The sequence below is a fragment of the Amphiura filiformis genome, chromosome 1 (assembly GCF_039555335.1).
Source record: "Amphiura filiformis chromosome 1, Afil_fr2py, whole genome shotgun sequence".
NCBI lineage: Eukaryota > Metazoa > Echinodermata > Ophiuroidea > Amphilepidida > Amphiuridae > Amphiura > Amphiura filiformis.
Window position 1 is genome coordinate 94,449,729 of NC_092628.1, and position 16,381 is coordinate 94,466,109.

A 16,381-nucleotide genomic window follows, 5' to 3' on the forward strand; every position below is an offset into this window, starting at 1 on the left:
AATTTGTAAAAATCCCATAGGAAAATTGCTGAAAAACGGCTTGTGCCCCCAATCAGATCCAGTGCTCCACAATCATGGTCGGGGTGCCCCCCCCCCCCCATGTGCTGACCCATGCTACGCCACTGGCTGATATTTTTTCATGATCAGGGGTGCCGGGGTGTGCTCAGGGTCTTGGCAGGCTAGCTACCCGTCTGGCCGTCATTTTAGATGGCCAGTTGGCTCCTGGGACGGGCAAAATCAATGCCTTTGACAGATGCTATATTATAAATTGTATGTTTTGAGAAGCTAATTGCCCTTTTTAGTAGACCCAATTTGTAGAACAAGGCCATATCAGCACATATTTGAACTCTTTGAACCCCCAATGGGCTATAGATGTCTGGTAAATGTTTTTAAATGTCAAAAGTTAGGACAGGCAATTTTATTCAAATGACGGGCAACCCTCAATTTCTAGCTCAAGACCCTGGGTGCCGGGTGTGCTCATCAGCGTATGGAAACTAGGGGTCTATCAGTATAATTTTCAGAAAAAAGGGGTCATTCGGTGTTGGCAATGTCAAAAATGGGGTGATTTTGTGCACCCAAAATTTCACATCATTAACAATCAAAAATAGGTTTTTACCCAATTTTACAGTATAAAATAGACCAAACTCTTTTTTTTCTTCAAAATGACTAATGTTCAAAAAAGCGGGTCATTCAGTGTAGGCTACTGAAAAAAATGGGGTCATTGGATGTAGGATGCCAAAATAACAGGGTCTTTTCACCCCCTCCCCCCCTCCCCCCCAGCCGTCCCCCATCCCATTCTTGCACTGAAAATTTTATGACCCCTCTCGGTACGGATTAGGGACCGATCGTTATTTACTGACAGGGGGAATGGGCATTTTGGAAAAAATACTGACACTAAAAAATTTTGCGTTCCCCCCTCGTGTCCGCTCAAAATTTTTGTGTTCCCCTTGTTTTCCCAATTTTCTCCGATTTAAAATTTAACAATCCCCCTCCTGGTTCAACTAAAAATTTCAGGTTCCCCCTAAAGACCAAAAAAAAATTTGTGTTCCTCCCTAAATTTTCCCATTCCCCCCTCTGTCATAAATAATGATCGCTCCCTTATGCTGGTTTCATACTACCCTGCCGCTTGCCGCTGAGCGGCCGTGGCGCACGCGCATTGCAGACAAACGGTTGAAACGCCCTGCCGCTTGCCGCAGCGGCAAGCGGCAGGAAAGTATGCTGGAGGCTTTAGGCCGATTACCCGGAACAAACTTTCAGCCCGGGCTTTCAGTAGGTCAGTCAAGACATGTGTGTGGCTGTGTGATTATTAAATTTCAAGTTTCTTTTATTGTTCAAACCTTGGCTTATTTTTTGAATACTTTTGAAGAGAAGAGAGCATGATGAGCATCTCGTATTATTAACCCAGTTTTCACCAAAACAAAACGTCATTCTGTGGCTCATTCAGCTCACCCAACCACCCACAGCAATTTCCCTTTTAAAGGCCTTTTTTTTGTACATGACGCGCGCCCGCATCGGCAGATCCATTCAACCTATTTTTAGCAACAACATTACATTTCAGGTATTTCCCGCAATTTAAAAGGCAGCATATTTGCCTTATATTTTTAGATAATCCACTATTTTCTTGTTCTACGGAAGTGTGAAACAGGTAGGCATATTATTCTGCCACTGCCATATCAAGTCATTGTTGTGCACACACGATATGTTGTTAAGCTTACCATGCGGCACATGATAAAAATGGACATGAATGATGGAATTCGGCTGCATCATGATGAACTTGATGATTGAAGCATTGCATGATTTAGGCGAAGTAAAAAATAAAACATGTTTCACGTCCGGGTTTTCGAAAAAAAGGAGGAAGAGGGGGCTTTTTATTTTTTATTTTTTATCACAAAATTGGTGTAAATACCCATACTTAGAGCTGTTTTAGCGTACAATACGTACATACAATAATGCCTGGAAAAAGGAGGAGGCCCTTTTTATTTGTTGTTCTGAGAGTTACACCCCTCTAATGATCACAAAACCTTCCTAAAATGTTTCTTGTATCTTAACAAGGCTATAGAAAGCATCCCAACTTCCTAGACATATTTTTGAAAAGTTATAACTGAATTTCAAAAATAAAATTTATTGAGAAAACCTCAAAAAGGAAGCGGAGGGGACGTGAAACATGTTTATTTTTTTATTTGGCCTTTATACTTACTTTATTATTATAGCATTAGCATTTAAATTATAGCATAGAGTCCACGAGGTAGCGCTAGGCTGCATTTAGGGTCCCGGACTCGCCACCAAATTACAGGTTCTAGGCCCAGGCAGCAAAAAGAATTAAAAAGGTGAAAAATGATAAAAAAGGGATTTATTGTGAAACAAATGGAACAGTCAAAATTTGTTTGCTTGCTTTGGTAGCTAGCACCTATAATCTTTTTTTTTTGCTCAAGATTCACTTTTTCAAACAATCGAAAAAAATAATTGGGTCAACCGTTTTGGGCTATTATTGAAGGGGGCCGCAAAATTTCCTTTTTCTGAAGCCAACCGGGTAGGAGTGGCCACGGCACACTACTGAATACTCGCGTATACACGCACAATTTGACTATTAGCAGAATTGGCAGTGCTTACGCAACTTAATTTGTAAAAGGAAATCTGCAAAACAAGTTGCATTGCACTTAACTTGCAGTCAAGAAGGTGGCTTGTGTGTATTGGGCCCGGCTAGACTTACTCAAGAAGTCTCGCCACAAATTTACTCACCAATAGCTTCACTTTTGAGAGGCTAGAGAGACCATTGTATTCAAAATCTAGTCGTATTTGCTGAAGTATGACACCGCAATGGTAAACACAGCCGATCATGATGGGCGATCGCATCAGAAAGGTTGCCTAAAATGCACTTCAACAAAATCTAAGTGTGCGTTTCGCGTTGGCAATGGCGCGCTGTATTATGGCCTGACGGTAGTTGCATGACGGAAAACTCTAAAGCATGCATGGAAGAATTTGGAGTAGGCCTATAAGGCCCTTCACACTTGATTATTAGTTTCCTGTTTACCGCCCGCGTCCAAAATTGAAAATCTCAAAATAATTAATTATTTTATTTTTATTTCTAATTTTCTCCTTAAAAATAACTTTCAACTAGCCTACTTCTACTTGCCATTTTCTGACTTTAATAATATCAACAATAAGGCCCTTCACAATTAATTCTTAGTTTCCTGTTTCATGGTTGAAAACCAGGGATGAGGCGACTTTTAATTATTAATTATTAATTATCTTTTATTTTCTTTATTTTAAAATAAGTGGTCGCAACCTACATCAAGCCATTTTGACAAGAAGCATGCATTTAATTATTTTACTACTATGTTTGATTTTATACTTAAGTAGTGGTACAATTAGGTTCTATGTTTATTCATCATTATAGATGATATGATCAAAGTCAGAAAGTAGCAAATGGTAGTCATTAAAAGTTATTTTTAAAGAGAAAATCCAAAATATAAATAAAATAATTAAATATTTTGCAATTCTCTACTTTGGACGCGGGCGGGAAACAGGAAACTAAGAATTAATTGTAATTGGCCTAATGATGAATGAACAAAGTCAAAGAGTACAACTCCACCTTCACTTATTTAGAAAATCAAATATTGTTGTGAAATAATTAAATGCCCGCTCTAGTCAAAACGAGACAATAGTTGCTTGTTCAAACTAAATAAAGAAAGTAAAAGATAATTAATAATTAAAAGTCACCTCGTCCCTTTTTCAAAATCTTTAACAGGAAACTAATAATCAAGTGCGAAGGGCCTAACTTGATTATTTATTTATTTTTTTATGTTAGATTCATGTCTACTGAATGATAAATTCGTTACCCCCTGTCTGTTCATGCAATACGAAAAATATCACTGGTTTGAGGTTGTATCACACGAGGTTGATGAGGCTGATTATTAGGGTTGGTATTTTCACATGAAGTACAGATACCAATTACCATACAATGTAGATCATTAGTTTAGGTTGGAAACATGCGGGCATGTTCGAGGATGGTAACTCATAATATACATTTTGTACAAGTGAGGATATTATAACAAGTTAACATACCATATCTTTTACAGGGATACATGATCCATCTTAATCTGAACATCTACATATTCTAGCCATCATGAATATGAATGATTTTGAGTTCGATGATGAAGGCTTTGAATTTTATCAAATTAGCTCCGCTGCTGCAGAACAGCCAGCTGTGTCACAAGAGGAACAGGTTTGTAGAGTTTTATAATTGTGAAAGAAAGCGAGATTTTAAAATATTAATTAACCCCATGAGAACTACCTGCCTATTGGTCAAAAAGAAGTTTTCATTATCAATTGGACCAATTAGCAACATTGTTGGAATAATTTCACCACACAAAAATATTTGGGTGAATTATTTGCAAAGCTCCATTCTGATTGGTGATTAAAATGAAGATATCATGTTATTGACCAATCAGAGAGAATGTTAGATCAGCAGGTAGTACTCAGAGGGTTAAGAAAGTGTGCTTGATATACCAGCATGTTGTAGATTTGATAATGGGCTATTCCATTTGAATCTGCCATACCCCTGTGATAGATTTAAGAAAAGTCTTCAACAAAGGAAATGTTTTTCAAATGGAATAATTATAATTGAAACCCATACTCCCAGCTGTACATGGCTTTACTTATATCTTCCGCAACTGGAGTGAGTATTTCAGATGGAAGTTACACAGTCATCTATTCTATTTGAAACCAGTCCTCCCCCTGGAAGACCTGAGCTAAATTTTTCCAGGAGAATGTGGATTTCAAGTGGAATAACCCAATTTGGTCATTTGTTGGTATGATATAGATAATTTTTGTTATAGGAGGTGACCATTATTCAATTCCATGCATATTTACATAGTATAATATGATAATATTTAAATTTATTTAGTAATATTTGAATCGCCATTGATACTGGGCCTCAAGGAAGAACAGATGATTAATTGTGTTTTCAACTGATTGAGTGTCCCAGGTTAAGGGATGGGTTTATATGTGTGTAAATGGAGGAGAAATGGGAGGATTTTGGCATGTTTGCTGTGATTGTTTGCCTAGCAATATTGATCACAAGTACACAATTGATGGTGTATATCAAGGACCAAACTCTATAGTTTTATATTTGAGCACGATCACTTCTGTAAGGTCATGGGAAATTATGTAAATCGGCTTTTATATTTGATGTTGCATATCGGCTCACGCACTTTATTTTTGTACCCAGTATTTCACAAAGTCCCTGTACTCTGATGACCCTATGACTTTTTGCTGGTATGTTGAGCACTTTAAACAATTAATTATAGTACTTACCTCCTACTTTAGGAACATGCGTATGTCTTAATGTATGTCGACCATGTCAACAACCCAGTGTAGTTTTACATGGTTGGAAAAGTCTATTGCAATACGCTATTTTGCCAATCATAATTCATAAATTGTCCAACTTTTTTGACAAAAATGAGTTTTACAACTATTCCGCCAGCAAGGAAACACAAATTTATGTGTATCCAGTGTGTCCTTTACGTTTAAATAGTTCAGTTTATTGTCAAGTTGTGCCTCTATACGCCATATTTACGGAATTGATGATACGAGCTGATACGGAATTTTTGAACCCAAATTTCTTGAAATATACATTACCTTTTTAACTTCTCGCCACGAAATTGGATTCATAAGAAGGTCAAATACAAGCCTTCCATTATGGCTGGTATCATCATCTCGATTGGTGTCTTGTGTTAGTATTATTCCATATTTTGCTGGTAGAAGTTCAATGAAACCCTCCATAATTCACGACTACTGTCACTTGTGTTATAAACTCGATGTGTTTACTATATTGTCGCTCGGGTCCGCGACTAATCGCAGGGACCAGTCTATCATTAGCTATTCTATACACTTTTCAATAGCCTTATTGTGATGTGTGGGAGTTTTAAAAGCCGAGCCATGAACAAAATATAATGCGAGCACCGGGGGCATCAACTTTAGAGGTGACGGTATGTGCCTGTCAATATATGCCCCTCTTTTGAAGCCGACTATACCCGATGACCAGGCACCTTCAGTTTTCAAAATATTATACCCAATGACCCCTTTTTCATTTTGATTGTACATAATTGACCCTTTTTTTATAAAAAAAAAAAACAACGTTTTGTACTGATATGCGCCTACTTGCGACGCTTGTACAAAATGTAGGCACATATACCCATCAATTCTAAAGTTGAGTGCCCGGGCGGCGTATACTGCGGGCCAATGAACAATGAGATAGTGGCTTTTCTGATATCACTTTGAGGAACTGTTGAAGTATAAATCAGCCAACGAGTAGGTGTGTCCAAATTGCACATCTTGAATTGAGACCAAGACATGCTGTTATTTCAATTGTTATATCGTTCCGGTTGGTTTATTACCTACCATTGCCTACGAGATGCAGTTCTAAGGTGACAGAGGGACAGGTCTGCAATTCGATTCCACAACCATTCATACCTTTCATCTGTTTTATTGTATTATCGTGCGAATTGCTCCGTGGTACCTTACGGGTACCTGAATTTTATTTGAATGAAGATGACTCTGTCATGCTCGACGTCATATTGCATAATTTCTATACAGTATATGCAATAAACCAACCAGAACAGTATAACAATTGAAATAATAGGCAGTTCTAAGATAGGTTAAGAAGAATATAACGTCATTCTGTATTATTATTCAAGGTTGTAACGTGTGTCTATGCTGTCATGTAGGCCTACCTGGCAACAGACACGCCCTGGTACAAACAGATGAAATTTGTAGAAAAGCGTGATTATGACAAAAACATTAAAAAATGATACTTTGAGGTATTGTTTTTTTAATTTTTGTATGGCAGATCATACATACACATGTGCTGAGGTCAAAAAGGTAAAAATTTTGTTTTTGACCCCTGACTCACCTGTCATTCCAAACAACCCCTTAAAGAAGAAATAAAACAAACAAACAAACAAACAAACAAAAACGTGCGAAAAGAAATATTATACAAGTAAGCATGTTGTAATTCATTCAGGAAAGGAAAAATAGACTACAAAATCCAAACACAAGGTGCTTTCCTTTCCTGTTACAAAAATAAACGTAAAAATATATTTACAAATTGGGAAAAATATACCAAATTTAATCTGAACAAGAAATTTATTTGAATCAAATTACCATGGGCGGTGGAATCCCATGAACAAAGACAACTACAAATATACGGAAATAAGTGAAATACGGACTAGAGAGTATGCAGGGGAGGAGTAAAACAACAATTGTACATAGGCACAGAAATAACCTAATAGGTAAAGTTAGTTTGCCAAAAATGACCCCATTAAAGACACAGAAGTGTTTAAGGTGGTATTGGATGCATTTTCTAGAAATTAGCAAATGCTTTGGAGCATGTTTTAAACAGATAAATTGAGTAGGCTAAAGTACACTGATCAATATGCCTTTTGTTTGAAGCAAATCGGACATACGGTTTCCATAATATATCAAATTTTTTGTATCTTGTTGTTTTTATCAATAATCAATATAGTTAATGAGCTAAAAGGACTGTTAATATGTAATTTTTGCCAATATTGTGCTCAAAATCAATGCATAAATGTTCATGGTGCTTTTATTTTGCATACTTTTGCCCTGAAACTTCGTCAAAGTGTTTCTAATATGTTCTAATGTATTATATAGTGAAGCCGCCCTAATTTGCATATTTGCCTAATTAATGAGCTAATTTGCATAAATGCTAATTAATTATGCAAATTAGGGCAGCTAGCTCATTAATTATGCATAAATTATCTGGAGGTCATTAGGAACACTTTGACCAAGTTTGAAAACAATATTCTATTAAATAAAAATGTTATGAACATTTATGCATTGAATTTTAGCAACATATTGGCAAAAATTACATATTAATGAGCACTTTCAAGTCATATTAGCTTATTAACTGTATTGATTATCGATAAAAACAATACAATACAAAGAAATTTAATTGTATTATGTATTATGAAGACCGTAAGTCCGATTAGCTTCAAACAAAAGGCATACTAATCAGTGTTCTCTGCCCTACTCATTTTTGTTTAAAACATGAATAGAGCACTTCCAAAATGCCTCCAATACCACCTTAACCTGCAAAAACAAGTTATCAATGTGAACACAAAAGTGCACTAGCCTTCATTACTCATTGAATTTGTTAACTAAAGCATTTAGATTTTGCTGTTTGATTTACTGTTTTATTGTTTGTCCATGAAGAAAAGCTTTTTTTTTCTGCTTGAAATGTTGGTTGTTTTTTTCTGTCTGTTTGGTTTAATTTTTCTGCCTATTTGCACTGTGAATTTCATCACTTTTGTCAGTGTACTTATGTATTGTTTGCCTGACACTTCTGTGGGCTATGGAATTGGTAATTTTTATCCATCAAACTTGCCTTTTTGTGCCTTCAGTTGTTGTTTGGTGTAGCATTTTCATTACTTGTTTCAGTGCACTTTTATATTCATGTTAATGCTCACTTCTGTGGGCTTTGGAATGGGGTCATTTTTGGCTATCGAACTTTACCCACATACAGGGTGTCCCAGAAAAACCGGGCGAATAAATTTGGACGTAAGTCGAGAAATAGACATCAGAATCCAAAAACCAAATATCACCGTGTAGCCCATCTTATTGTGCATCTTATACACTAATTTTACTGGAATCGGTTGACTGGTTGCGAAGAAATGAGCGATTCGCCGATTACATAACGCATGCATCAATTCACTTCATTCCAAGTTTGAAAGAAAGATCATTCAAAACAATGCGCACTAGTGGTTAACACTGTCAATGGGCTTCATATTTTGTTTGGTGGAATCCTTTTCGTTCTTTCTAAACAATCTGTTTCTTGCATAACATTTAATTAGGTTTTGTTCAAATTTGAAAACTTGCACGATATTGAAAAAATAAAATCTTGCATGTAAGATGATGCTCGGTACTTGTAAATATCTTTTTTCGTTAATGTTGATACATAAATGTTGTATAAAGAATTATTGCATAAAGAATCCCAGTTAGCTTAAAAAATTTCTCGCACACGTTAATGTTTTTGGAATGTTTTCAATAAATTATAATGCAAAGATTAAATCTTTTAAAACTCCAACACTAATGTTGCATTGTATCAAAAATCACATGTTAAGCTGTAAGTGTAAGCACAACTTGGAATGAACTGAATTGATGCACGCATTTTATGTAATCGTTAATTTCTTCGCATCCAGTCAACTGAATCAAATAAAATTTGCGTATGTGATGCACAATAAAATAAGCTATGCGCTACAATTTAAATTTGTTGATTCTGATGTCTATTTCTCGACTTATGTTCAATTTTATTTACTCGGTTGTATATTTTCTCTTTTCAATTTCTCGTATATTCAAGGTACAAGTACACCAATAATCATCATATGTCATTTGTTAATCCTTGATGCTTTTGTGTCCTCGTCCGTTGGATTCACCATTATATACAATGTACTTGTTTTTTAGATATATACATTTATAAATGAACCTCACAATTAAAGCTAATGAACTATAGAGTAAATGTGTCACAAATCATAACAATATGAATATTCCATAATAGGTACATACATTACAATAACTCAAACAAGTAACCTGATTGAAGTTAGATCCCATTGAACCCCTCTCCTTCTCCCCCCCCCCCACACACACACATACACTCCAGGTATTAACTAAGATATGTTTTAGACACACACATCGGGGTCTTAACTAATGAACTTGTATTTAACAGTAAAGAATGATCAGATTTAACACATCTAGTGATAAACAAATCCACTAATTCATAATAAAATTATCTTTACAAAGATTCTTAAATTATACAGAAAGAGATCTAACTGAGCAGGTGGGGATGGGAGCTCATTCCACAAATGAGGAAAGGAAACAAAAAGACAGTCGACAAATGCTTTTGTGTGAGCAGTTCATGAAGATGGCCCATGGGGTTGGTTTAGCTTTAAACAGAAACAGATTGTTATGCTGCTGTTTAGTCATATTTTTGAAGCTGGTTTCGTACTTGTGCTTTGAAGCTGCTTGGGTCAGTTATTGTAGTTATGTGGTAGAGTAGGTTTTTCCAGTCGGATATTGTTTGGGTAAAGAATGAGTGTTTTGGACAGTTCTTGTTGGTTGATGGGATTTGATAAGCATTGGTGTGAGAGTGCCGGGTTGGACGCTGGAGATGTCAAAGGGATCCCGACAGGGGCAGGAGTCCCATTCTTGCTTTCTGTAGTGTTGTGAGTCTACTTGTAGTTCTCCTTCAGGTCATTCACCATGTTTGTGACACTGTTGGTTCTTGTATAGTCACTGGACACAAAACAAGCGGTCCGTCTTCAAATTATCTCAAGCTTATTGAGGATTCCACACACAGGATGAGTACTATGTGAGGGACAGGGCAAGGGACACATAAGCTGTCTGTTTTATCGGCAAAGAGCTGGACCTCAGATTGTTTGGCACAAGGTCATGAAAACTAAAAATAACAGTGGTCCCAGCACTAAACCCTAGGGAATAATACCAAGAAGGCAAGAAGTTTGAAGTCATCAACAGCCTCTGCCACCTAATTTATTAGTGATATTGCTACATTCATACCATAAACCTTATCCTCCACACCTGCCAGCATTCTTTGCTTTATACCCACTCTAGCTGCTCTCACCCAGAAGTAAGGCCCGGCAAAAAACGCAATCTCACTTTTCACGCCGTGATTCTCGCTATTAACCAATTATCTCGCTTTTTTTAAAAGTTTCCAAGCAGTGCACTTACTATCAAAATGTTGCTTTATGCCATAAAAGTTCGCCAAATTCCATTAAAATGCAGTTCCAACTTCGCCAAAGTGCAGAATTCAACAGCATTGCAAGCACAAGGTCGAGTGAAAAAACCATCCTTTACTCAATAAAAACTAACATTTCATTTCAAATGAGTTTAGGCCAAATATCATTATATTTATTGAGTTACTGGAATATTTTGACTATAATTATAAAACATAATTCAAGGTCAAATTTTTGTCACTTTTTTCTTCGACATCGGCCGGCCGTCGGCAGGTTTGTTATACATCTAAACATTGTTGAACAATAGAGGGCAGCAAATGTTTGGATTTTTTTTTTTTTTTTTTTTGCATTTTCGCATTTTCAGGCGTTTTTGTGCCGTTTTTCGGGGAAAATCTTGCTTTTCTCGCTTTTCAAAATTTTGGATCTCGTTTTTTACTTCAAAAAATTGCATTTTTTGCCGGGGCCTACCCAGAAGTCACTGTACGACAAGGACTGTCTTTAAAAAAGACAACGCCATGGATGAAGATCATGTTTCATAATTTTGCATTGACAAGTACTTGGAATGCTACATGTTTTTTGTGTGGCACAACTAACCGGGTGGGAAATATCAGTATTTATTGGTAAATACCACCAATGACATTTATAAGAAATGCTCAAGAATTTTCATGTGGAAGCTGAATTGAAAAATGTGTGCTAATGGTCTACATTTAATTTGTACTTGTAGGGCTCAATGGAAATCCACCAAGTTTTATGACAATCCAACAATCTATATTCAGACGACCTTAAGAATGTTTGCTGCTCAAGGGTGATCATATCAACCAAGTTTCATGACATTCCAAATGTCTATTATCAGTAACTGTTAACTTTGATATGACCTAGATGGTTTTGACACATTATTTTTACCATTTTACCATTTACCAATATATATTTAGTACACTACAGTTTCTTAATTAAATGGGTAAAACTGAAAAAAATATGGCTCCTGCAATCCCTTAAAAGCATGCCATTTTATTTCAAAAATATTTATTTGCAATGTAATCGAAAAGACTGATTACTCAATCCAGTCTTATATTTCCTGAATGTATAGACGTCTCCGTAGTCCACTTGCCCATTGTGCATACTCTAGCTATTACATTTAAGCATAAAAATCTGATTTGTATCAATTTGTGCACATTTGATAGATTTTCACAAGATCTTTTCAGTCACCGTACTTGCTCTGTTTGTTAGCTTCCCAAGTGGACTACTTTGGATTGCGGTTAACTTGCTTTAAAACACGGTTGTCTATGGATGAGATTGTCAGATTTCTGGCCTTCCAAAATTTGCCATGATGTAATGCATCTTTAAATGGATTTGGCTTGTGATTGGTCGCCCAGATCTTGTTATGTTTTAAATCCTCCGGGCACGTGCCATTCTTAGTCAGTGGGAGTGGTCTAGTTCGTAGACACATTTTTGATTGGACAATCGCAAGATTTGGTGCCGTTTATCAGGCCGTAGACGCACCCCCGTCATCATGCGTCTTGATAATGCCTTACACGCTTGTAGAGGTGCGCGTATGTATTGCGCTGTAATGCGTAGGCTAGTGGGGAATACGCGACGCGCTAGCAGTACACGCAACAGAATACGTGAAGTTGTAAACAAGTTTCGTTCATTTTATAATGAGGGGAGTTTTTATGACGGTAACTTAGTTTTTGCTTTAAAAAAATTGTTTACAGTTATTAAAATAATATTTAACTGACTAAGAATGAGAATAAGCGATAGGAATTTTTATTTTGCCTATCCTCTACCTATGATGAGCGACAGGCAGGTCCAATATTTTTATCGTAGTGGATACGCTGCGCCGGCATCCACTACTCAAAATATTGGACCTGCCTGTCGCCTATCACACGGTAGAGGATAGGCAAAATAAAAATTCCTATCGCTTATTCTCTAATTACCATTATCTACATAGTACACAACTACCTGTGGAATTTGCGGTGCTTTGTGTTGGCGCGAAAGTTAAACTCTCACTAGGTGCATGATGTACGTTCTAGTGCATCTTGTAAAATTGTGAACTTGTAGCCCAATCTTGTATAGTACATCATAGCACCCAGTTTTGGTTTGCGGTTTTAAAATATTGCAAATAAACATTGCTTCTTTCAAATAATTATGAGATGCAAAAACCCAAATCTAGTACAAACAAACATTATATTTAAAAAGATATTATATCAAACTTTCTATGGTAGATCTTGGACCCAAGACAAATTACACCAGGCCTGTCGGAACCGCTACGGCCGATGCAGCCATGGCCGTATCACTTTTCAGCCTAAAAACCAGTCCATATTTCACCTCATGAAAATATTCTTGCCATTGTACTCATAAACATTCAATATTATAATATTCTATAAATATGATAACTTGGCAACATGTTTTATGGTTGATCATTTTATTTTGAATGTCCTAGTTTTGAAGTTTAATCCTAGATCAACTTACCGTTGAAATTGTACTTTTTATTTTCAAAAGTGCTTGGGCTTCCAGGGCACTTTGCCCCCTTGAATCCCATGAGGGGCTCTGCCCTTTCAAACCCCCGCTGGGGATTTCACCCCCATACCCCCAATGTACCACTTTTAATTCACTTCCGAGGGGCCTGAATTACACCTAAATTAAGTTTACCTTCAGGATTAAACTGCTGTGGCTGAAAAACAATAGCTCCTCCCCCAACTCATGAGAGCCAAAATCATGGCAGACAACAATTAACACCTCTTCCACATGAGTCCACTTCCCTCATCAACTAAAAACAAACATAATAAAACCATGATTGAAAAACACATTTACCATGTTTACCCTTTGAGCTGGCTGCATGGGACACCTGTCATGATTTGTGCTATTGTTTGTAATCAGTTGTCAGATCATATCTGATAACCAGTATCAAGTGTGAAAAGGGTGTTTCTTCAAAACATCAAGTGCCTATCAACTACAATTAAATCATCATCAAGCAATCTGATTGGATGGAATTTTCTCCCTGGCTGAGGGAAAGAGTTTGTACAGAGGTCTATCTTTCTCATCTTCTCTGGTCTATGGCATCCAGGTATTTGCACAGACCGTGTTACCACTATGGATTTCAAGAGTGTGTGGTTCCCAGTAGTTTCTCTCTCAATAGGTAATATAGTTACACGGTCTGTAGCAGGCTTACCAGACCCTTATGAATTGGCATCACAGAGCATGCTTCCACATGTTCCAGGCTGAAGGATCTTGCCCTTAAGAAATACGGGAAGAAATACATTCATTCAGGAACTTGTGCATTTGATTTTGAGAAAGCAGGACGAATACCATGTGGACCAGGAGATTTGCCTTTTTCTAGCTCATTTTAAATGTCAACAACTTCTTCAACAGTGAATAAATCAAGTAAAGACTACAAGCATCATCATGAGTGGCCCCAGGAGAATCAGGCAGAGTAGACTATTCAGTATACAGGTAGTACAAAAAGTTTTCTGTGCAGTACCACATTCAGTACTGTACACATCCGCATGCGGAAGTTCACATTCCGTCACACACTTCCACATGCGGTAATGCAACATTTTTGTACACAGTTTTGGTTGTGTGCCCGCATGCGGAAATCATTCGGGATGTGCCTTTCTGTAAGGCTATTTATTTATTTGTTTGTTAATTGTTTATTTATTTCAAATTTGAACTTGAACCTGATGTTGCATAATAAATCATAGACATGGTGTTTTATAGTTATACAAAGTAAATGAGCAGTTGACTTTAACGAAGTGTTTGTGTCTGTGGTATATGGTTATTTAACAGGTTAGTTAGGGGACTTAGGCTTACATGTATACTGTCTTTTAATCCAGGAGTGTTTACGTAGCCATATGCATGCACATGGTCATGATAATAAGCCCTTTCGCAATTTCGGAAAATTGCAACTGCGCATGCTCAGACATCGCCACACATTTCTTCAACAAGAGATAAACACGAGGAGACTGCAGTGCGTTTGCAATGGTGGCGAACTTTGCACTTCCTTCAAAAACATATTTTTGTAAAACATATTTTATTCTTTCCTACATATGTTAAGGGGTGGGGTATGAACGTTTGGACAGTATTTATTGTGGGATAGTAGAGCACATCAGACATATCGAATTGTATTTCGAATACGAAGCATGTCCTTCTGATATCAAATGATTTTGATATTTTGAAATTTGCAATGTAATACGCATTTTATGGCAAATGATTAAAAATCGATATTTTTGATATTTAACAGTACTCGAAGTAAACTTTATAAATCTGATGATTTTATTGATTTATACTTAAAGTGTGTATTGTAGGTGGGATGAAAAGCACGATCAATTGAAAATTTTGACCTTTTCAGTATTGAAGATATGGATTTTTTCCCAAAACACCAAAAAAATTAGGTCTTTTTGGGAAAAAATCCATATCTTCAATATGAAATGTCAAAATTTTCAATTGACCGTCGGCTTTTCCTCCCAGCTACATACACTTTAAGAATAAGTCATTAGATTTATAAAATTTATTTCGAGGACTGTTATATATCACAAATGTGTAAAATATCAAATTTTAATAATTTGTCATAAAATTTGTATTATATCGTGAATTTCAAAAATGAAAATTGTTTGATATCAGAAAGACATTCTTCGTATTCAGAATGCAATTCGATATGTCTGATGTGCTCTCATGTCCCACAAAAAATACTGTCAAAATGCTCAAAACGCTCATTCCAGATCCCTTAATATTTCCTGTGAAATACAAATATTGTGAAGGAATGAAGACCATACTGTCAGCGAAATTCCAGTACAAAACATTTTTATGCAAACGTCAAAGTTCACCCCATTGAAAATGTACAGGAGCCTCATCGTGTTTATCTCCAATTTTATCGGCAAATATTACCCATGATGCACCATGATCTGAAATTGCGAAAGGGATTATGCTCATTTATCATTACTGGAGGTAAAAATAGAGTTCAGGTTAGGGTTAGGTGTAACTTTTTGACATACATGTATCAGACTTTTTGCCATCAGGGTTGAACTATGGTTTTTAATAGCCATTAGCATTATAGCAATAAGAGTTAAAACTTTAAATTAGCCACGTAAAGAGGGCATTGTTTGAAGAATGAGGGAAATAACCGTGCCTCTTGATATCAGCAATTCAGACCTATCTGTTTGAAATGCCTTTTTTATGATTTACTTTCTATTCTATTTTAAATCTTGTTTTTGAAAGTTTTACACTTTTGTGGACTTTGGAATTGGTCATATTTTGGCTGTCAAACATTACCTACTTCTGATGAGCCTACATTTGTTGTTTCTTTTCTCCTGCATTCTGATTTGTTAAACTTGTATCCATACATCAAGTTGGTATAGTTTGCTCCTTGGGGCCACTCACATATTTAATATGGTACGGGTATGTGCAGTGGTCAAGTGTCCCCTTTTCAGGCTCTCTGACATTTCAGAAGACCATTCACATTTGGGGGTCATGCTCCAGTAATCTTTACTTCGATTAAAACTCTCTAAAATCAGTTCTTCAGCTCAAATTTGGAAACACTTTGAATTTCTTAGCTCCACATTGTATAATTTGGCCCTATTTTAGTTCAATAGGACCAAAAAATATGGTGAAATTTCAGT

The 16,381-nt window shown here is 36.4% G+C and overlaps 1 protein-coding gene across 2 annotated transcripts in view; it reads left to right on the plus strand.

Annotated features, from left to right (window-relative positions):
• The first annotated feature begins 1,504 nt into the window (after positions 1 to 1,504).
• LOC140158329 (uncharacterized) overlaps positions 1,505 to 16,381 on the plus strand; it is a 47,164-nt gene continuing 32,287 nt past the window's right edge. The window contains exons 1-2 of one of the 2 annotated variants that reach the window (XM_072181433.1): positions 1,505 to 1,558; positions 4,080 to 4,225. In XM_072181433.1, coding sequence (XP_072037534.1) covers positions 4,127 to 4,225 — 99 coding nt within the window. In that variant the 5' untranslated portion in view covers positions 1,505 to 1,558; positions 4,080 to 4,126. Of the gene's footprint in view, positions 1,646 to 4,079; positions 4,226 to 16,381 lie in introns of both variants that reach the window. The other variant, XM_072181427.1, reaches the window with a different exon arrangement.